The sequence below is a fragment of the Hylobates moloch genome, unplaced genomic scaffold (assembly GCF_009828535.3).
Source record: "Hylobates moloch isolate HMO894 unplaced genomic scaffold, HMol_V3 SCAFFOLD_2, whole genome shotgun sequence".
NCBI lineage: Eukaryota > Metazoa > Chordata > Mammalia > Primates > Hylobatidae > Hylobates > Hylobates moloch.
In genome coordinates, this window is record NW_026652277.1 from 88,214,892 (window position 1) to 88,237,104 (window position 22,213).

Consider the following 22,213-nt stretch of genomic DNA (forward strand, 5'->3'; position numbering starts at 1 on the left):
CCTGAAATTCTAAATGATTAAACTAATGTATCTATTAACAGGTTCATGTTAATAGATGCATGTTCAAAAAGCTGATGTCCCTGAGACTCATGATGAACCAAAAAGTACAATTCAGAAATGAAATGTACAGGACAGCTAGCACCATAAAGACAGTTTTTAAAAAATGTATAACTACAGTAAACCTGCCACCAAAGAAAGTCAAATACAACCTTTTCGAAGACAACTCAGCTATTTATTGTAAAGTCCTAGATATTTACACAAAAATGTAAAATGTTTTATTACTGTTTATATACATCCCAACTTTTTTTAATGATAAAGTCTCTCGTAAACATTTTACAAACATGTTTAAAAAGTGGTATATTTTCTATGCAGCTTAATTTCAGATTTAATTCTAATTTTTCAAAACTATATGCATACTGAATATAACAATAATTGTTTTATACTTTAAAGTAATCAGAAAAAGTATAAAAGAAATGAAAGAAAGAAAACCATAAAATACTGACTTTAAATGAGAGACTTACCAGTTCAAAGCTCTCCTTCAAATAAAACTTCAAATCAACATCTCATCGGTGAAGGCACATAAAGTGGTAATGATGAACGGAGCTGTTGCCCAGACAGAAGTGAAGCACCTACAATATTTAGCCAATATATTCTGAATGACTTCTTGTATAAAAATTTCTTTAACATATTTATAGTTTTGGTAGAACTTTGTGTGTATATATGTGTATCTCTGAATTTGCTGTTTATTTTGGCCAGCAGAAAACCAGATCAATAAATCAAAAAACTAAAAACAATGTTTTTGTTTTTGTTTTGCTGAGACGGAGTCTTACTCTGTCGCCCAGGCTGGAGTGCAATGGCATGATCTGGGTTCACTGCAACCTCTACCTCCCGGGTTCAAGTGATTCTCCTGCCTCAGCCTCCTGAGTAGCTGGGATTACAGGTGTGTGCCACCACATCCAGCTACTCTTTTGTATTTTTAGTAGAGATGAGGTCTCACCATGTTGGCCAGGCTGATCTTGAACTCCTGACCTCAAATGAACCACCTGCCTTGGCCTTCCAAAGTGTTGGAATTACAGGTATGAGCCACTGTGCCCAGCCAAAAAACTAAATGTTGAATTTTAAAAACAAATCTCCCGAGAAACAAAAAGTTCTGTTAAAACTATCATTTAAAATTTTTACACAACAGTCATTCCAAGTAGATTAACAAAGTGTAATGAACACTTTGCTTAACTTCTGTCTGGGTAAACACCTGTGTTTATCATTTATAATGGTTCTGCTTTCTCTGGTAAGAATCTGACCTAAGATGGATGTGGTAGGGGTGGTGGTCACAACTGGGGAAGAAAGATACTGTAGTATTTAAACTTTCATACAAAATGCAAGGGTCTTATCTGGGTTCACTTACTCATGATAAATGGTGGATTTCCAAATTGCTGCCTGAACAGAATGCCTTTTTAAAAAACAAAAAACAATTTTCTTATTTTGAAGCCTTCCATTGTACAGTCAATTTTTAATTGTAAGGTTACACTTACTATAAGCATATATTTATACATTTCAAAAGATGGAGAAAATAACAGTAAAATTATTTATCAATAAAGAATTGCGACTGTGAAAGAGTTAAATGTTTTCTTAAGAATACCATACTCCTAAAAATATTTTCATAGAATAGAAATTGTTTTTCTAATGAGAAGTTTTATTCTTATAAAATATCTGAGGGAAAAAAAAATCCTTACTCTTTATCTGTATCTCCTTCACTTTCTTCTTCATGATCAAAGCTCCAATTATTTTTAAAACCTCCATCTCTCTTAGACTCTGATCTAGCCAAAGCTGAAATAAAAACAAACTGCAGTAAGTATTCATTAATAGAGCTATTCAATATAAAACAAATATGAGCATTTCCCAAGCTCTTTGATTATTCTAGATTTTGTTTTAATTTGCTTGCCTTTGTCTATTTTTTGTAAACATCTGATTTCCTCCAAAGAGAAAAAGAAGACATTAAAATCTGTTTTTACTAATTCATAATCATCCATACATGTGTTTGCTACACAAAGAAACTCAAGATTAGAAAGCTATAATAAAAATGGAGGGCACATGAATATGTATGTATATAAAATCAGCCCTAAATCTCATCTTTGATCACTGATTCTAGAAATAAGTACCTATAAATAGTTTGCTTGCCTTCTTCATGAGAACTATATCCAGACTGCTAGACCCTCCCTTAAACTCAATGATACCTGCCTTTTAACAGAAGAAAAACAAACAAGGTTTTCTGTTTTGGCAATGTGGTTAAAATTTGACAACCTGAAAAACTCTGGATCAGAACACTAAATGTGCTCATTATGAATTTTAAAAAATTTTATAAGTGCATGGCTGAAACGCCTTGAATCCATTAACAACTAGAAGGTGGGAACCCAGAGAGCTAAATGAAATTCCAAAGATGGCATTTCTCTCTTGGTACTGTATGACCAAAAACCCGATGTCCTTAGAACCCAGGCTTTATTAGGTTAACCTCAAGGCCCCAGCAAAATGAGATGTCAGACTGAAAACCAGACAAGCTGAAGGGCAACATTCTGACTGGGTGAACTAGGGAAAAACAAAACAGAACAAAAAACTCACTGAAGAGGCAGTGGGGATAATTCTGATGTCTTATGCTTGGCTCTGGCCTTTTGAGTTGAACTAAAGACAAAGTACATCCACCCCATGGTCAGTGCTATGGTCTGAATGTTCCCAAATTTATATGGTGAAATCCTAACCCCAAGATACAGATGGTATTAAGAGGTGGGGCCTGTGGGAGCTGATTAGATAATGAGGGCACAGCTCTCACGAATGGGATTGGTGCCCTTATCAAAGAGGCCCAATGGAGCTTGCCTGCCCCTTCCATTCCGTGAGGAGTCAGCCAGAAGGCACCATTTGTGAAAAAGTGGGACCTTACCAGATACTGAATCTGGACATCTTGATCTAACTTCCCAGCTTCCAGAATTCTGAGAAATGTGAGGTTTAACTGAATCTGGATATCTTGACCTAACTTCCCAGCTTCCAGAATTCTGAGAAACGTGAGGTTTAAAGACCACTCAGTCTATGGACTTCAATACAGCAGCCCGAATAAACTTGACAGTTAGGAAATCCCTAATCATAAGAGACCACAATTAACTACGGTTTGTAGCCAGAATTTTCACAACTTTACAAGGCCATGAAAAACCCATAATTAAAATATCCTCCCATGAAAAGATGCTCAGCATCACTAACCATGAAAAAATGCAAATCAAAACCATAATGAGATACTACTTCTCACCCATTAGGATAGCTTTTTTTTTTTTTTTTTTTTTTTTTTTGAGGCAAGGTAGCCCAAGCTGGAGTGCAGTGGTGCCATCATGGCTCACTGCAGCCTTGACCTCTTGGGCCCAAATGATCTTCCCGCCTCAGCCTATGGAGTAGCTGGGATCACAGACACATGCCACCATGTTCAGGTAATTTTTAAATTTTTTTGTAGAGGTGAGGTCTTGCCATTTTGCCCAGGCTGGTCTCGAACTCCTGGCCTCAATCCATCCTCCCTGCCTCAGCCACTCAAAGTGCTGGGAATACAGGTGTAAGCCACCCTGCCTGGCTGCTATTACTTACTTTAAAAATGGAAAGCAACAAGTATTGGCTAGGAGGTGGGAGAAACTGCAACTCTTGTGCATTGCTAGTGGGAATGCAAAACAGTTCAGGCACTGTAGAAAAGAATTTGGCAGTTCCTCAAAAAGTTAAACATAGAATTACCATATGAGCTAGCAATTTCACTTCTAGGGAGACATCTAAAATAACAAAAGCATGTATTCAAACAGACAATTGTATGCCAATGTTCATAGTAGCATTATTCACAGTAAGCTAAATGGTGGAAACAACCCAAATTTCTATCAACAGATTAATAAACACAATATAGTATGTGTGTACATATGTTCACACACACACACACACACACACACAGCCACAACAGAATATTATTCAGCCTTAAAGGGATACAAATTGGATACAGGATACAAGATGGATGAACCTTGAAAACAGTTTACTAAGTGAAATAAGCCATACAAATATTGTATGATTCCACATATATGAGGTACCCAGAATAGGTAAATTCATAGAGACAGAAAGTAGAATCAAGGTTACCAGAGGCTAAAGGAAGTAGAGAAATGGAGAATTACTGTTTAACAGGTACACAGTTCTTGTTTATGATGATTTAAAAGATCCAAAAATAAATATTGGTGGCAGCTGCACAACATTATAAATGTACTTAATACCAACGAACTGTATAAATACACCCTTAAAAATGGTTAAACAGTAACTTATATGTTATGTATATTATACCACAATAAAAAACTGCTTTTAAAAGGAAAAAAAAACAGCCTGAAAGCAACTAACACAAGCAAACATAAATCCTCTCTAAAAAATATAAAACTTCAATGCAAGCCTGAAAAAGAAGTTTCAGAAATATCATGAACAGGAGGAAATAAGTCTTAATGAGCAAACCATCAGTATACATGAAACTTCCTAGCATGTATACTGGGATTGAAAACATAAGTAAATAAATAGTAGATGATGGAAACAAGGTTTCTCCCTGTCAGATAAAGAAGTTACAAATAAGCAAGAGAGGAAAGATAAAATGAACCCTATGGTGCTAGGTTAGAGTCAGACATGCCAGCATGAACTCACATTTATTTAATACATACACAGATGTACAGGTATGTTGTAACATGGGTTAGTATAGAGAGCTAGGGCTGCTTTCTTAAGAGGGTCTAGAAGCAATGACACCCCAGTAGCAACAAACACACCTACAACTAGATCTTGGTTTCTAAATACCATTCTCTCTAATAAAAAGAGCCAGGGCTCCTAGAAGAAATGATTGATTCTAGGCCAGAAGCAGAAAAAACACCAACATGAACCTGGTGTAACTTACAGGGTCAGAATGCAAGAAAACCATTATTTTTTTTTAAAGATGGGGGCGTGTCAAAAGGTTACAGAAGCCAACTTGAAAGAATTCCCAACGGCCAAAGTTGGAACAATTTTAGCAAAAATAAATAACATCGGCATTGGGTTATAACTCCTAAATAAAATAAACATTCCCGAATCCATACTGATAAAAACAGATGATTGAATAAATAAATAAATGGAAAGAAGGGACACATGTTCCTTACAGAAGAATTCCAAATAATATAAGCATATACTCCCTTCTCCAAAGATAAAAATGAATTTTCCTTCCCTTGAGTATGGGCTCACCTTGGTAACTTACGTCAAAAACACAGACATAAAAGGGAGGAAACACTATGACAATGGAGAAACCTGACAAACACTACCTCAGCCAAGTGATCATAGTTAACATTCATAGTGATATGTCTTATTCATGGCATGTACCCTTTAATATGGTATGATGAAAATAGCCCTTCAGCACTGTGATCCTTTCCCTAAAACGCATAATCCCAGTTTAATCACAAGAAAACATCAGACAAACCCAACCTGAGGGACACTGTGTAAAATACCTGTATACAGTATTTTGTACAACTGTCAAGGTTATGAAAAACAAGGAAAGATTAAGAAACTGTGAAAGAACACAGTATACTAAGGAGACAAGACAATCAAATCCAAAGTCCTGGATTGGACTCTCGAATATGAAAAGGTTGTTAATGGCATTACTGGTGAAACCCAAAATAAAGTTTGTAGTTCAGGTAATAGTAATAATACTACCACACAAATGTTAAATTTCATAGTTGTGACAAACATACACTGGCTATATTTGGTGGTAACACTAGTGGAGGCTGAGTAAAAGTTATATAGAAGTTCTCTAAACCGGCTGGGTGCAGTGGCTCCCGCCTGTAATCCCAGCACTTTGGGAGGTGGAGGTGGAGGCGGAGGTGGGCGGATCACCTGAGGTCGGGAGTTTGAAACCAGCCTGACCAACATGGAGAAACCCCGTCTCTACTAAAAATACAAAATTAGCCGGGTGTGGTGGTGCATCATGCCACTGCACTCCAGCCTGGGCAACAAGAGCGAAACTCTGTCTAAAAAAAAAAAAAAAAAAAGGAAATAAATTCTCCAAACAATCATTGAAACTTCTATATAAATTTAAATGAATTCCAAAAGAAAAAGTTTTAAAACACCAAAGGCTGGGTGCAGTGGCTCATGCCTGTAATCTCAGCATTCTGTGAGGCTGAAGTGGGCAGATCACTTTAGCCCAGGAGTTTGAGACCAGCCTGGGCAACATGACAAAACCCTGTCTCTACAAAAAAATACAAAAAAATTAGCCTGGCATGGTGGTGCGTGCCTGTAGTACCAGCTACCCAGGAGACTGGGATAGGAGGACTGGACGGAGGATCAATTGAGCCTGGGAGGTTGAGGCTGCAGTGAGCTATCATCACAACACTGCAATCCAGCCTGGGTGACACAGCGAAAACAGTCTCAAAAATACATAAATGAAAATTAAAAAACACAATGTAAAATGAACCTATGTTTCAAAAGTCAAAAGAGACATTGTAATATTTATGCACTAAAGGAACTGGGGTTCTTTACACACAATTCTTTTTTTTTTTTTTTTTTTGAGATGGAGTCTTGCTCTGTCGCCCAGGCTGGAGTGCAGTGGCGCAATCTCAGCTCACTGCAACCTCTGCCTCCCGGGTTCAAGTGATTCTCCTGCCTCAGCCTCCTGAGTAGCTGGGATTATAGGCGCATGCTACCACGCCTGGCTAACTTTGTATTTTTAGTAGAGACAGGGTTTCACCACATTGGTCAGGCTGGTCTCGAACTCCTGACATTGTGATCCCCCCGCCTCGGCCTCCCAAAGCACTGGGATTACAGGCGTGTGCCACCGCACCTGGCTGTTTACACATAATTCTAACAAACTCAATCATAACCTAATTGATATTAGATTAGAACCTCCATGGAAGTAATAATTTCCAGTGAGAGAAAAAATAAATTATAAAAAGAAAAGAGATTTTTAAAAGTCTGGGGGCAAACTGGAGTGGGGACAAAAACTTAAAATCTTCAAAAGTCCTTGAGAGTATCACTACATTTCAATAACTTGTTATGGCTGACATTTCTAATTATGAGAGCAGAAAATTATGTCCACTGTATTCTAGTTAGAAAATTAAGGAGATGGAAAGAAAAAGGTTAAAGGGAGATCCCAATTAAATATCACAAATTAAACACATAAAGTTTTCTCCATATCCTCCACTAAAATGACAATAATGGAAAGAGGAAGAAAAGTAGCAACCCATAAGAACAAAAAGAACCAGAGAGGAGATAATAGTAGAAGAGAGATTAACAAAAGTGAAAAAAGATAAACATCTGGTGGATGAATAGGAACTAGTATGGTTGACCAAAGAAAGCAAAAACCTAAATGTCTATGAGGGCACAAGTTACCAAATGAACACAAGAAGCAAAAGAAGATTTTTAATACTGCTATATCAATAAAATAAATTGAATTCATTATGACAAATCTTCCCAAAAAAGCAAAACTCAGGCTCAGAAGGCTTCACCACTAATTTCTTTCAAACTTTTAAAAAATAGCACCAATCTTATCTGAACTTTTGCAGAAAATAAAAAAGGAACACTTTGCAGCTCATTTTATGAAGTCAGAATACTTGATCCCAAACTTGACAATGACATTCAAGGAAGGAAAATTACTGAGGAATCTCACAAAAAGACAGATATAAAACCTAAATAAAATATTAGCAAATCAAACTCAGTGATATATAAATAACATATTATAATTAAGCAGGGTTTATTCTAAAAAGCAAAAGTAAACATTTGAAAACCATAATGTCATTTACAATATCCACTCACAACAAACAAAAACGCTTAGCAGGCAGGGCACGGTGGCTCATGCCCGTAATCCCAGCACTTTGGGAGGCCGAGGTGGGTGGATCACTTGAGGTCAGGAGTTTGAGACCAGCCTGGCCGATGTTACAAAACCCTGTCTCTACTAAAAATACAAAAATTAGCCAGGCGTGGTGCCGCGCACCTGTAATCCCAGCTACTCAGGAGGCTGACACAGGAGAATCGCTTGAACCCAGAAGGCAGAGGTTGAGTGAGCTAAGATCATGCCACTGCACTTCAGCCTGCGCGACACAGCAAGACTCTGTCTCAAACAAAACAAAACAAAACAAAACAAACCTCTTAGCAGGATAGACGAGATAATCCCAGCACTTTGGGAGGCCAAGGTGGGTGAATCACTTGAGGTCAGGCATTCAAGACCAGCTTGGCCAACATGGTAAAACCCTGTTTCTACTAAAAATACAAAAATGAGCTGGGTGTGGTGGTGCATGCTTGTAATCCCAGCTAATTGGGAGGCTGAGGCAGGAGAATTGCTTGAACCCAGGAGGTGGAATTGCAGTGAGCCGAGATCAGGCCACCACTGCACTCCAGCCTGGGTAACAAAGTGTGTGAGACTCTGTCTCAAAACAACAACAAAAAAAACTTGCAAACCAGGAATAGGAAGGAACTCCCTTAATCTGAAACAGGAATAACTCCCCAAACCTTCAGCAAGCATCTAACTTCTCCCCAGCAATAAGCTATCAACAAGTCTATTCAAGTACGTAGTGAAGGTTCTATTGTTGGTGCAGTAAAGGGAGAAAAATCACTTGGGAACCATTATATTAATAATTGGGGGATTCAGGCATGAATCATCAATGGATGTTGAACCAGTGGGTGAAATCTGACAAGAAACAAGTTACTTACAAGGTTTCAAATTATCTCTCCATACAATATTTATTAATTTCAAAGAGAAAGATAGTGGCTGGGTGCAGTGGCTCACGCCTATAATCCTAGCACTTTGGGAGGCCAAGACAGGCGGATCACAGGATCAGGAGTTCGAGACCAGCCTGGCCAATATGGTAATTCCCCATCTCTACTAAAAATACAAAAAAATTAGCCTGGCCTGGTGGTGCACACCTGTAATCCCAGCTACTCGGGAGGCTGAGGCAGGAGAATGGCTTGAACCTGGGAGGCAGAGGTTGCAGTGAGCTGAGATCACGCCACTGCACTCCAGCCTGAGCGACAGAGCCAGACTCTGTCTCAAAAAAAAAAAAAAAAAAAAAAAAAAAAAAGATAGTAACTTTCTGCGGAAAAATCTGGTGAACACCACCTTAACTAAGTGATCAAAGTTAATTTTCCCAACAACAAGACAAATTGACATCATGGTCCCCTCAATACGACACACTGAGAAGAACAAAAAAATCATTTTTATGGCATTCCTTATATTTTAAAAAAATGCATAACCTGACTTGAATCATAAGGAAACATCAGACAAACGCAAATTGGGATTAAACTACAAAATAACCATCCTGTTTTCTTAAAAAATGTCAAGGTTGGCCGGGCGTGGTGGCTCACGCTTGTAATCCCAGCACTTTGGGAGGCCGAGGCAGGCGGATCACGAGGTCAGGAAATCGAGACCACAGTGAAACCCCGTCTCTACTAAAAATACAAAAAATTAGCCAGGCGTGGTGGCGGGCACCTGTAGTCCCAGCTACTCGGAGAGGCTGAGGCAGGAGAATGGCGTGAACCCGGGAGGCGGAGCTTGCAGTGAGCCGAGACTGCGCCACTGCACTCCAGCCTGGGTGACAGAGCGAGACTCCGTCTCAAAAAAAAAAAAAAAAAAAAAAAAATGTCAAGGTCAAGAAAGACAAAGTCTGAAGAGCTATTCCCAGATTAAAGAAGGCAAATGGGACATGACAAATCAATGCAATACATCATTATGTATCAGATCCTGAACCAGAATTTTTTCTCTTTTGCTATTAAGGAACATTTTTAGGTCAACTAATGAAAGTGGAAAAATGTTTGTAGATTATAGTATTGTATCAATGTTAATTTTCTGAGTCTTATAACTACACTGCAGTAATTTAAGAAATGTATATTTCCTAAACAAATAAGGGTAAGTTAAACAATAAAGTAATTACGGTTAAATGAGCAGCATGTCTGGAATTTACTTTCAAAGAGTTGAAGAGAAAAAAAAAAAGCTAGTGCTTTCATTTTCATTATCATTTAGTGTTCCATAGTATAAATATAATTGCTTATTTATACATCCCTCTATTTGTGGAAATTTAGGTTATATTCACCTTTTTTTTTTTTTTTTTTTTGAGACGGAGTCTCGCTCTGTCGCCCAGGCTGGAGTGCAGTGGCACTATCTTGGCTCACTGCAGGCTCCGCCCCCCGGGGTTCACACCATTCTCCTGCCTCAGCCTCCTGAGTAGCTGGGACTACAGGCGCCCGCCACCTCGCCTGGCTAATTTTTTGTATTTTCAGTAGAGATGGGGTTTCACTGTATTAGCCAGGATGGTCTCAATCTCCTGACCTCGTGATCTGCCCACCTCAGCCTCCCAAAATGCTGGGATTACAGGTGTGAGCCACCGCGCCCGGCCTTCACCTTTTTATTATTACACACATTGCTACTATGAATATTTTAGTATGTCTCATATTGCTATTAAGAACTTTTTTTTTAAGTTTGTTTCCTTGTGCATGTGTGGTTTCTCTAGGGCAGAGGTCACCAGCCTTTTTCTGTAAAGGGCCAGATAGTAAATATCTTACACTGTGTAGTCCATACAGTCTGTCAGTTACTCAACGTTGCCATTTCAATGAGAAGGCAGGTATAATGCGAATAGGTATTGCTGTGTTGCAATAAAACTTTAAGGGCAGTGACATTTGAATTTCATGTAATTTTCATGTGTCATGAAACATTCTTCTTTTGACTTTTTCCCTCCAGTCATTAAAAATATAAAAGCCATTCTGAGCTCATGAGCCTCTTAAAAACAGGAAGCTGGCCAAATTTGGCTGGGTCATAGTTTTCTTTTCTTTTTTTTTTTTAAAGATAGAATCTCGCTCTGTCACGCAGGCTGGAGTGCAGTGGCACAATCTCGGCTCACTGCAACCTCTGCCTCCTGGGTTCAAGTGATTCTCGTGCCTCAGCCTCCCAAGTAGCTGGGATTACAGGCATATGCTACGATGCCCGGCTGATTTTTGTATTTTTAGTAGTGAAGGGGTCTCACCATGTTGGCCAGGCTGGTTTTGAACTCCTGGCCTCAAGTGATCTGCCCGCTTTGGCCTCCCAAAGTGCTAGGATTACAGACGTGAGCCACTGCACCCGGCCTGGGGCATAGTCTTCCGATACCTGACCTAGGGTATCCTTTAGCAATGGAATGATTTGGTCCTCGGGGATGTGCATTTTCAAGTTCAACAGGTATTGCCAAACCGATCTCCAAAGTGGTTTCAGTACTGTTTTTAAGTTTTCCTGTTTCCTGTTTCTATGCATCATCTCCCACTGTAGTGATGTTTTAATTTCTACTAGTCTCATGGGGCTATCAGACAGCTCACACCTATAATCCTAGCGTTTTAGGTGGCTAAGGCAAGAAGATTGCTTGAGGCCAGAAGTCGAGACCAGCCTGAGCAGCATAGTGACACTCTGTCTCTACAAAAATAAAAAAATCAGCTGGTTGTGGTGGCACATGCCTGTAGTCCCAGCTACTAAGGAGGCTGAGGCAGGAGGATCCCTTGAGCCCAGGAGTTTGAGACTGCAATGAGCCATAAGTGCACCACAACAATTATGAATATGAGAAAAACTTATAAGAAAAATGTAACTTAGAAATATAAAACGAGCAAAAGAAAATACAGAATTAAATGTGAATGTTAGAAAAGCAAATTTATGTGGCTCTGTAGGGCTACAGCCCAAGTCTTTCTCAAGAACTATCAAGATTTTCCAAAGCCTTGAGTCACCATGTTACAAGTCTGAGTACCCTGCTGCAGAGGCCATCTGAGAGGTCTTTAGACTGCAGACATGGAACTTCCCAACCAAACCACACAAGCCACCACCAAATCATCCCTGCAGATGCTACATGAAGAAGAAAAATCACCTAGCTAAGCCTTTCTCAAGTCCCTGACCTTCAAAACCTGTATCTTTTGGTATAGAAGACAAACCAACAGATCACTACTACTTCAAGATAAAGTCTTTAAATACTATATTTCTGGATGTAATATTAAATTAGACCCCTCTGTGAGCTACCAAAACCAAAATGTTCTTTCCCTTAGGACCCCAGCTTCACTAGTCTATCTACTTCTATGTACCTTTCAGCAGGATGCTAGCATAGTCAGTTCAGTTCATTAGTCAGGCAGCAGTTTAGTGCTACAGGTGTTGCTGGAAACTCCTTAACTTACTACGGAATGAAAAAGTCTAGCAATGACACCTATTCCAAAGTGGTGCAGTTGGTGCTACCTTTACACAGAATACACAATCTCTTAAAAATATACTTATCTCAAGCTGAAGCACACAAACTTCTAAAGCCAGAAATTAAACTGAGAAATGACTGCATGAGATAAGTAGTTCCAAATGTTCCTTATGCTTTCAAAGTGTCAGGGAATTCAGTATTCTGTGAGACAGACCAATGAAATTTGATAAACACTTTAACTTGAAAGTGCAAACACATAATTCAAGAAGATGGACAGTTTCATAAAAAGCTTAAATTACCAAAGACTCAAGAAATAAGTGAAGCCTGTAAATGGTGAAAGCAAAAGAGACTGAGGAGCTGATACCCAAACTTGTGAAGGAGAAGCTGATAAACAGCCTCAGACTTAATCGCTATTATGATTTACTAAATCATTCTTTTATATCTCCTGTGTTTAAAAAATGAAAACCAACCTGGGCTGAAAACAGAAGACTGAATGCCAAAATGTTTGGAATCCCACTTCATTCAAATAGCGACCGCTGGGGTTATGAAGCAAGAGAAGTTATTGGTTTCCACAGAAGCAGAGTCAGCAGGGGTCATGGTAGTTAAGAAGTAGTACCTTCATCTTGTCTCCAGAATTTAGTGCTTGATTCATGAGTAGGAGGTTATGAGGGTAGGAAGTTGTAGATTTTTGAATATATGAAACAACAAGGTTACTAAACAGTTTAAATTCTCCAAGCCTAGGAGAATTTCTAGTTCCTCGTCGTCCACTCTTTATTAAAAATGAAAAGTGAATTTACCATCTATTGAATGCCAGCACTGTTTGTTATTTTTTTTCTCCCGTTCTGTTTCAAAAATTGTAATGCAGTGAATTTGGGAGGGGAAAAAAACGCATCTTCAAAAAGTATAAAAATGTATTTGAAATAGCAAGTCCTCCTTCACCCCACCCCCAAACAAAACAAACAAAAACAACCTCCAAAGGCAAGATCAGAACATAGCGGTTGTCATACTACTCCAGGCTGGTTTCAGACGGCTTCAAGGTAGCTGTTGTTAAACTAGGACAAGGCAGAGTGTCCAAACATCCCAGTGTGCCTGGGACTATCCCAATTTTAGCACTGAAAGCCCCATATACTCTGAAGATGACAGTTCCTAATTTTTGCCAATGGATGCAGAAGATTCTGGGAAGTACAAAAACCTAAGGTAGACAAAAAAATTAGGGGCCAAAAGCAACCATTTTTAGTGTCAAATGGATATGGCACAGATTATCTATCACTTTCTGTAATTGTAGCCATTGTTTTATTACCTGATGATGGCAACCACCATTTGCAGTTCACAATAATGGATTATCCATTGTTGCATCATTCTAAGTAATATGACTTACGTATACAACTTAAGTGTGCTGTAACTGTGAGCATTAACAGTCTGTGACTTAGTGGATTAACTGGCACTTTGTATCAAGATACTGTTTTATTTTTAGTATCGTGAATAGTATGACCATTTCTAAGAGTTTAAGTAATGAAAATGAGAGTATGACCCAGGCATCACTAAATGAAAGAAAAAACAAAAGGAAGAAAAAGTTTCTAACATTCTTCCTCTTTTGTCCATACTTATGCTTGACTAGTTTCAGAAATTCCTGAATCCATTCCCAATCAACTAAAAGTTAAACTAAGGCCAGGTGTGGTGGCTCACATTTCTAATCCCAGCACTTTGGGAGGCTGAAGTGGGTGGATCACTTGAGGTCAGGAGTTTGAGACCAGCCTGGACAACATGGAGAAACCCCATCTCTACTAAAAATACAAAAATTAGTCAGGCATGGTGGTGCTCGCCTGTAATCCCAGCTACTAGGGAGGCTGAGGAAGCAGAATTGCTTGAACCTGGAAGGCGGAGGTTGCAGTGAGCCAGTGAGCTGAGATGGAGCCACTACACTCCAGCCTGGGCAACAGAGCCGAGACTCCATCTCAAAAAACAAAAACAAAACATTAAACTAATGACTGTTTCTATGCTATTTATATCTTTGAAATAAATTACTAATTAAGTTGCCCATTTTGTTTTGTCCTTCTTTAGCTTCCCAAACTGTCCAAAAGTTGGAGTTTGGGTTTCATAAGAATTGTCATTTAAAATACTACATGACTGTTGAAAAATACTATGAGTGTTGAAAGAATGGGGAAAAAATACCAGGTAGGTATGGGACAGAAAAGATGGCTGTATAGATTAAAGACGGCTGCAAATTATTTGTCATTCTTCCCATTGAAGGGTGGAATCTACTCCCTCTCCCCTTCAATCAGGGCTGGCTCTGTATTTTTTTGGCCAATACAATGTGGAAGACGTAACACTGTAAATTTCTGAAGCTGGGCCTCAAGAGATTTGTGGCTTTCCGTTTTTGCCCTCTTAAAAGTGCTGCTTCATCAATAAGTAATACTTCTCCAATAATAACATTATTTTTCCCTCTCTTGTTCAGTCGCCCCTTCCTTTGGGGGGAGGCACAGGAAAAAGAGGTAAGAACAGGGAAGCAAAGTGATGAGGAAGAGGGGGAGAAAGAGAGAGGAAGGAAATGCTGAAGAAAGCTGAAGCTATTAAGTCATGTCCCAGGCTACAGTCTGACTTCCCCAATAACTTAAGCTGTGCCAAACAACCCTTCTATACCTCAAGTTTCTCAAATATTCAACATACTTTTCTAATAGTAACAGGAATAATCAACTTATGAAAGTCTAGACATACAAAGTATGTAATTTCATTCTCTTTCCTCTCTCATTACAACACTGGTCAAAATCAGCTAATATCTAGAAAAAGGTAGTCAGTGAAAGAAAAACAATGCAAACTAAAATTCAAATAGAAGAGAAGACAAGCAAGGAAAGAAAGCTCTTTTTCTTTTCTCTATCTGCTAATAAAATAAATAATATCAAGTAACACAGCGTGCTTATTATATGCCTGGAATTGCTTTAAGTAATATATATTACCTCAATCCTCATGGCAATCTTACAAGGTAACTACAATTATTATTTTTTAATGACAATTACTACCCTCGTTTTACAGATGAGAAAACACAGAGAGGTTAAGTAATCTACCCAAGATCACACAGCTAACAAGTAGTAAAGCCAGATGTTGAACCTCAGCATTCTGACTTTTGAGTTCATATTCTCAATGCATTTCTAACGAAAATCACTTTCTTTTCTCCTTCCTTTCTTTCCTTCCTCCTTTTCTCTTTTTCCTCTTCTTTCTTCCTCCCTCCCTCTCTTTTTTTCTTTCTTTCTTCTCAGCTCTGTCACCCAGGCTGAAGTGCAGTGTCATGAACTGCAGCCTCAATCTCCTGGGCTCGAGCAACAAGCAATCCTCCCACCTCAGCCTCCCGAATTCCTGGGACTTCGGGTGCATGCTGTGACGTCCGGCTAATTTTTGTATTTTTTGTGGAGATGGGGCCTCGCTATGTTGCTCAGGCTGGTCTTGAACTCCTGGGCTCAAGCAATCCTCCTGCCTTGGCCTCCCGAAGTGTTATCTCAGGATAACAGGTATGACCCACTGCACTTTGCCTGAAAATCACTTTCATTCCAAGTGAGGTTCTGCTTTACTGTTTCAAGTACATGAACTCACATGATAAACAGAATTTATCACTTTAACTGGGACGAAATCAGGAAATAAACATACTTAAGTAAGTAAATAAGCAATGACCATGATGTAGTTTCCAAAAGTAATGCAATCAAAAGAAAAAGAGGTGTATTCCCCTAAGTAGGCAGAAACTAGAAACCCTGTTCATATTCCATGGAATGCCAATCATTTGGGAGAAACTGTGCTCTAGTTCAACAGACAGTGTTAGGTATTTACGGTCTCCAGTAAAACTGGCAAACTGATTGGGTTCTGCACTGAGTTTATATATAACATAAAAGACTGGCTAAGGTGAAATGGAAACACTTCTCATTTGGAGACAGAAGCATTTTTGCTGGTATCTGTAGAGAACAATATTGCATGCAACAGTTTAGCATCACTCTTTTCAACCTAGTAGACAAGGTCCATAAAGGAAGACAGGCTGAAATGAAAAGGAAAACAAACTAAAGTAGTAATATATGTATATTAGAAAGGAAAGGCAGAAAAAAGTTACTTCAGGAAAAACGGGAGAAAATATAGGAGAAGGAATTCACTTGGTTAAAAAAAAAAGGAAAAGAAAACTAGATATGAACAAGTGCAGTACAAAAATGAAGAAATGTATAAGAGAGTAGGTAGACTTGTTATAACGAGCCCCCACAGTGAAAAAAGAGGTAGAATATCAAAAGAAAGTTTATAAGAACAAGCTAGCTACCATCAATCACCTTTGTCCTATATTCCAATCATCTCCTAACTGGATAATCTGCTGCCCCTCTCTGAAGCTCTCTCCATGTAGCAGCTGATGACCTTTTTTTTTTCTGGGCAGCAGGGTCTCGCTCTGTACTCCCAGGTGGGAATGCAGTGGTATGATCATGGCTCACTGCAGCCTTGCCCCCCTGGGCTCAAGAACCCTCCCATATCATTTTTTAATTTTTTTGTATGGACACGGGCTCACTATGTTGCTCAGGCTGGTCTCGAACTCCTGGGCTCAAGCAATCCTCTCACCTCAGCCTCCCAAAATGCTGGGATTACAGGCGTGAGCCACCATGCCCGGCTGTTGACCTTGTTTGAAATAAATCTGATGTCACCTCCAGTATCATCTTGCACCTCTCTCCTATCTGACACCATTACTGTCCTCCCTTAAATTCTCCAAACATGCCGTGCTCCCCTATTTTACTCCCTCTGCCTAGAAAGCACTGCCTCCCTACCTTCTGTTCTCTAATACCCACTTCGAACCACCCTGATTAGATCCAGTTCTCATGATTTCAGGTTAACTATCCCTTATCCGAAATGCTTGAAACTAGGAGAAATGTTTCAGATTTCAGATTTTTTTTTTTTTGGATTTTGGAATATTTGCAAATTTTATTATATTATCCCAACTGAGCATCCCAAATCCAAAAATCTAAATTGATTCAATGAGCATTTCTTAGGGGGGTCATGTTGCTTCAAATTTTGGTGCATTTTGGATTTCTAAATTTGGGATGTTCAACTTGTATAAACAATACACCACTGATTGCTGTACTTGTCAATTGTAATTTTACATTTAAAAGTATTATTTTATTATTTTTTACTTTCCTCACTGGACTGAACACTCTATGAAAAAAACATGGTTTCTTCTCCCTCACTGTTATGCCTCTCAGTGCAGTGCCATTGCCTACAACATAGGTGTTCAATAAGTATCTGCTGACTGAATAAATACAGGGGAGCAACCTGCCAAAACTGTCTATCATAAGTGGAAAAGGGGTATGAGCAGCAGTTAGCGAAGTGAAAGAAATAAGTCAAAGAGGGGAGAGGAGAGTAAAAAATTTTAACACAAGCTGTGGCTTAATGAAATCCATACAATTTTAGTGTGCTTTTGTATAAAAAGACAACCAGTAGGTCTCCTTTTCCCTAGAGAAGCTATAGAAAGAAATGGAATTAGAATCTTAGTAGTTATAAAGATATAAAACATACTTCAGAGCAAAAATGTCAAACAGGCATCTCAAATTTAATATGACCAGTGTTGTTGATTTTCTTCTCATTCTTCTATCAGTCTACTCCATCTCAGTAAATGGCAGTACCACCAATACCTCAGGCTAAACAAAACCTTTTGATTCCTCTTATTCTGACACTCAATGTACAATTCATCAACTCCTGTAAGCTCTACATCCAAACATATCCTCAACCTATCAACTTCTCTTCCCCAATCTCCACTGACGTCATGCTAATTGAAGCCCCGACCACTTCTACCTTGACTACTACAATGTTATCCTAATTTATTGTCTTGCTTTTAATCTTGCCCCCTAATTCATTCCAAGAGAGCAGCCAAAGTTTTTTTTAAATAAAGATAAACCATTATCATTACACCTCCTTGCCCCAAACTCGTCAATGGCTTCCCGCTGAGAAAGATATAAAAATTATTCATGATCCTGTATGAAAGATCTCCTGCCTCTCATATCACTCTCCTTTGCTTTCTACATTTCAGCCTTTTTATCAAATGAATCTTTACACGTATCCCGTCTGCCATATTCTGAAGTGTCTCTTAGTTAAGATGTTTACTTAATTATGTGTAACCTCCTCAGGGATGCCTTTCCTGACTTCAGTGCTATGTAAAATGGCTTCCCCATCATTGCTGTTTATGTCTTCCAGTATTTATCATACTGTTTATCATCTGGTTTATTTCATTAACAACAAATATGTTTCAGGTGCAAGAAATATGATGGTGAAAAGATAAAGTCATTACTTTTTCACAGTTTATTACAGAGATATGCTTTCGCAGAACCTAAGACAGAAGACTAAGTAAAGGCAGAGTCCTTGACTCTCTTACGCACTGTTGTATTCACCGTGGTACATTGCCTGTTAGAGGAGGATGCCGTAAGTGTGATGAGCGAATGAGAACCTAGTTTAGTTTTTCAAGGACTCGACTGGAAAGTAAAGAAAGTGTAATATGTAGATGTCTTAATATTAAATCCTAGGAGCCTATGTATGGGGAAATATTTTGAACACTTATAAACCTGATAATACAAAACATACAGCAAATTATGGTGGAATATTTTATTATTATCTGAGATGTAGTTTCGCTCCTCGCCCAGGCTGGAGTGCAAATGGTGCGATCTCGGCTCACTGCAACCTCCAGCTCCCGGGTTCAGGTGATTCTCCTGCCTCAGCCTCCCCAGTAGTTGGGATTACAGGCACATGCCACCACGCCAGTCTAATTTCTGTATTTTTAGTAGAGACGGGGTTTCACCATGTTGGCCAGGCTGGTCTCAAACTCCTGACCTCAGGTGATCTGTTCATCTCGGCCTCCCAAAGTGTTGGGATTTACAGGCGTGAGCCACCAGGCCTGGCTGGAATACTTTATTATTATTAAAAGTGTAAGACACCAAAAGAATCATGGGAAATTAAGCAGAAAACATTAGTATTAAATATCATTCGTTTATTTGGAAACATTCAATATAGCATATGAAAATTGGTTATGAGGAACTAAAATTGTTCCTTTTCCTTACGTTTTTTTTTTTTTTTTTTTGGAGACAGAATCTCGCTCAGTTGTCCTGGCTGGAGTGCAGTGGCGCGATCACTGCAACCTCTGCCTCCCGTTTTCAAACGATTCTCCTGCCTCAGCCTCCGCAGTAGCTGGGACTACAAGCGCACGCCAACCACACACGGCTAATTTTTGTATTTTTAGTAGAGTGGGGTTTCGCCATGTTGGCCAGGCTGGTCACCAATTCCTGGCCTCAAGTGATCCGCCTGCCTCGGCCTTCCAAAATGCTGTGTGTGACTAAAGGCGTGCGCCACCATGCCCAGAACCCTTACGCTGATGCTCTAAAGAAGTTACCGTTTGCTTGCTTTATAAAAATGCTTAAGACATGGTGAAACTCGAATTTATCACACCTGTACATTCAAAGACCCTTAGATTAGAATAAACTAAAAGGAGTAGTTTGAAACTCACATTAACTCTACACCTGTGGCTTTATTTGTGCTTGTTTTAATCCTCCCTATGTTCATCCAATTAGAATTTTAACTCAATCGGGCCTATAGAAGCTGGAAATCTAGGATAGCACAAAAGTATAATCACCTGCATACTGAAGAAATAAGCACGAGTAAGCCATCTTTTGTTTCCAATTTCAAAACAAAAACAACACACACAGCACTACCTGTAACACAAGCTGCACCCTCTCAGCCTCGACAGGTACCCATTCCGCAAACTGGAATGGAGGTAATACGAAATGAACCCAGAAAAACTCAGAAGCTTTTCTTACTCTTACTAGGAAATCTCCTGTAAAGTTCTCATCGCTTTTAGATAAAGGCTGGCTTGTACGGTAAGATTTTTTTCTCACTTTACTATACTCAAGTAGGAAGAATTAAGAAAAATTACCTCTATTATTCACTATTCTTTCACTAGACTAACATTGAGTACCTACTGTGTTCCAGGGACTGTTCAAGGTGCTGTTAACAAAGCAGTACCAAGGCATTCCCATTCCTCAACACCCTCCTATAGAACCTGTTTAGGGGTTTTCTTAATTTTAAGTTAAATTGTACTTTCTTGATTCAGTAATCTTTCCAAAACGTACTAAAAAAAGTTATTTTTTGAAGTAAAGCTTATGAATGAAAATCATCTTTGCAAAATTATCCAAAGAGTAAATTCTTTTTAACAAAAAGAATGAGTCTCTGAGCAGCAGAGACTCATTTTGCTAAACAAAGTGTAAACACTGAATCCATAGTCAAATTAAGTAATATAAACACTTCTTGGGCTACAATTACAATAACATTTAGCTCTACTTTGGGGGTCTTTATATATTCATAGGCCAAAAAAATCAATATTGTTCCCCATTACCACCTTCCCCAACAAAAATATACAGCTTTTCCTGAGGCTGGCTTAGTCTACTTACAGCAAATGTTTAACTTTCCCTCACGAGTGAATAAAACACTCAAATTGTGTCAATAAGCTTTAGTTACGGCCCCAAAATTGACACTGGAAACCTTACTCTTTTTCCAGATAAATTTACAGAATATTTTTATAAAAACACATTCCGAAAGAATATCAGACAAGGCCAAGCCTAATCTGAAGGCTGGCTGCAAAAGCAAGCCTGAAACTCTGAGAAACAGACTAGAAGGTATAAAACACACCTCAATGAAACTGTCCCCTCCCTACTTTGATTGGTCCCCAGTTGCACCCAACCTTAGCAATTTGAAACTTTTCATGAACACCAAACAAGATGTGAATGCTGGCTGCTCTCATCCTTAGGCCACCACCCCCAAATTTTTTTTAAATGTCAAAGACTTCAGCGCGCACTCTCAAAGGACGCCCACCAACTCTGGCTCGCAGCTCAATCCACCCGCGCCCCCTGGGCCGAACCGGCTCGCAGCCGAGCCCCTCGCCTGGGCGGACTCGAACCAGGCGCGCTCGCAGCACACTCCCTCCCCGTCATCGCTCATCCCTCGTACTTCACCGCCCCCCAAACCCACCCAGAGCAGATAACTGAATATCCGGGGTTCTGGGGGCCACGTTTTCCAGTATGCCCTCCCTTCTCCCCGTCAAGGGCAGAAATAGACTTACCTTCCAGAAAAGTAATCTCCCCGACGCTGCCGCCGCTCTTGCCGGCCGCCATCTTCCTCCTCCCACGCCGCCTCCTTCTTAATCCATGGCCCACACCGCCGCCGTGCTCGCCGGGATGAGGGGCCGCGCCGGAGGAGGGTAGACGCCGCAGGGTTGCGGGCCTTGGCCTCAGCCGTCAGGCGGGCTGCGCTCCCACGTTCAGACGGGCCTACACAAAAGCAGGCCAGGCGCGCCCCGGCCTGTCCGCGGGCGGGCGGGCAGCGAGGCCCGCGGCCCGAGCTTCTCAGGCCCCTCCGGGGGAACGCGAGCGGCGACGACGACGACGGCGCTTCCCGGGCCCGGTTCCTCTCGGCCCACGACTCCCCATCCACCTCCCACCCAGGCTGCCTGAGAAACTTCCCCCAGCCGTGGGTTCCCAAGAAAGGAGGATGAACGCGAGCACACAAACACGCCTCCCTTCGTCCCAGGCCGTAAAATGGCCGCACCCGCCGCGCCGGAGCGGCGAGGTGTCTGCGACCGTGAGGCGCCTCCAGGCCCCTAGCTCGTTCTGCAGCCGCCGCCGCTACGGCCGTCCGCCCACCCCGCCCAGGCGTGAATGCATCAGCGGAGGCCTTTGCGACTGTCCATGTGGACAGGGGTGGGTCTCCTCTGCCACCGCCTCGCGTCGGTCGCCACAGCAGCTCCAGCCGCCGCCGCTGCCGCTCCTCCCCCACGGGCGCTGGAGCTGCCGCCCGGCTCCCGCCCCCGCCCCGACGCCGCCGCCCCCAGCGCGGCTCCCCCTCAGCAGCCCGGACTCGGCTCGCGGGCAGAGCTGGCTGCGGCGCCTCACCGAGCACTGACTTTCGGCAGGGTCGGCCTTTCACGGCATGGGCTCGGCCTAGACACGTTAGATCCAAAATCCCCACCGCCCAGGGCCCCATGGCAG

The 22,213-nt window shown here is 40.6% G+C and overlaps 1 protein-coding gene across 9 annotated transcripts in view; it reads right to left on the reverse strand.

The window, feature by feature from the left end:
• Positions 1 to 21,985, reverse strand: part of SENP6 (SUMO specific peptidase 6) — a 120,152-nt gene extending 98,167 nt beyond the window's left edge. For 4 of the 9 annotated variants that reach the window (XM_032152916.2, XM_032152907.2, XM_032152899.2 and 1 more), the window contains exons 1-3: positions 21,289 to 21,461; positions 1,731 to 1,824; positions 1,403 to 1,447 (exon numbers count right to left, since the gene is read on the reverse strand). In XM_032152916.2, the coding sequence (XP_032008807.1) occupies positions 1,403 to 1,447; positions 1,731 to 1,824; positions 21,289 to 21,340 (191 nt within the window). In that variant the 5' untranslated portion in view covers positions 21,341 to 21,461. Of the gene's footprint in view, positions 1 to 521; positions 630 to 1,402; positions 1,448 to 1,730; positions 1,825 to 12,649; positions 12,716 to 21,288 lie in introns of those variants that run through there. The other 5 variants (XM_032152945.2, XM_032152925.2, XM_058435070.1 and 2 more) reach the window with 4 other exon arrangements.
• Positions 21,986 to 22,213: the final 228 nt, after the last annotated feature.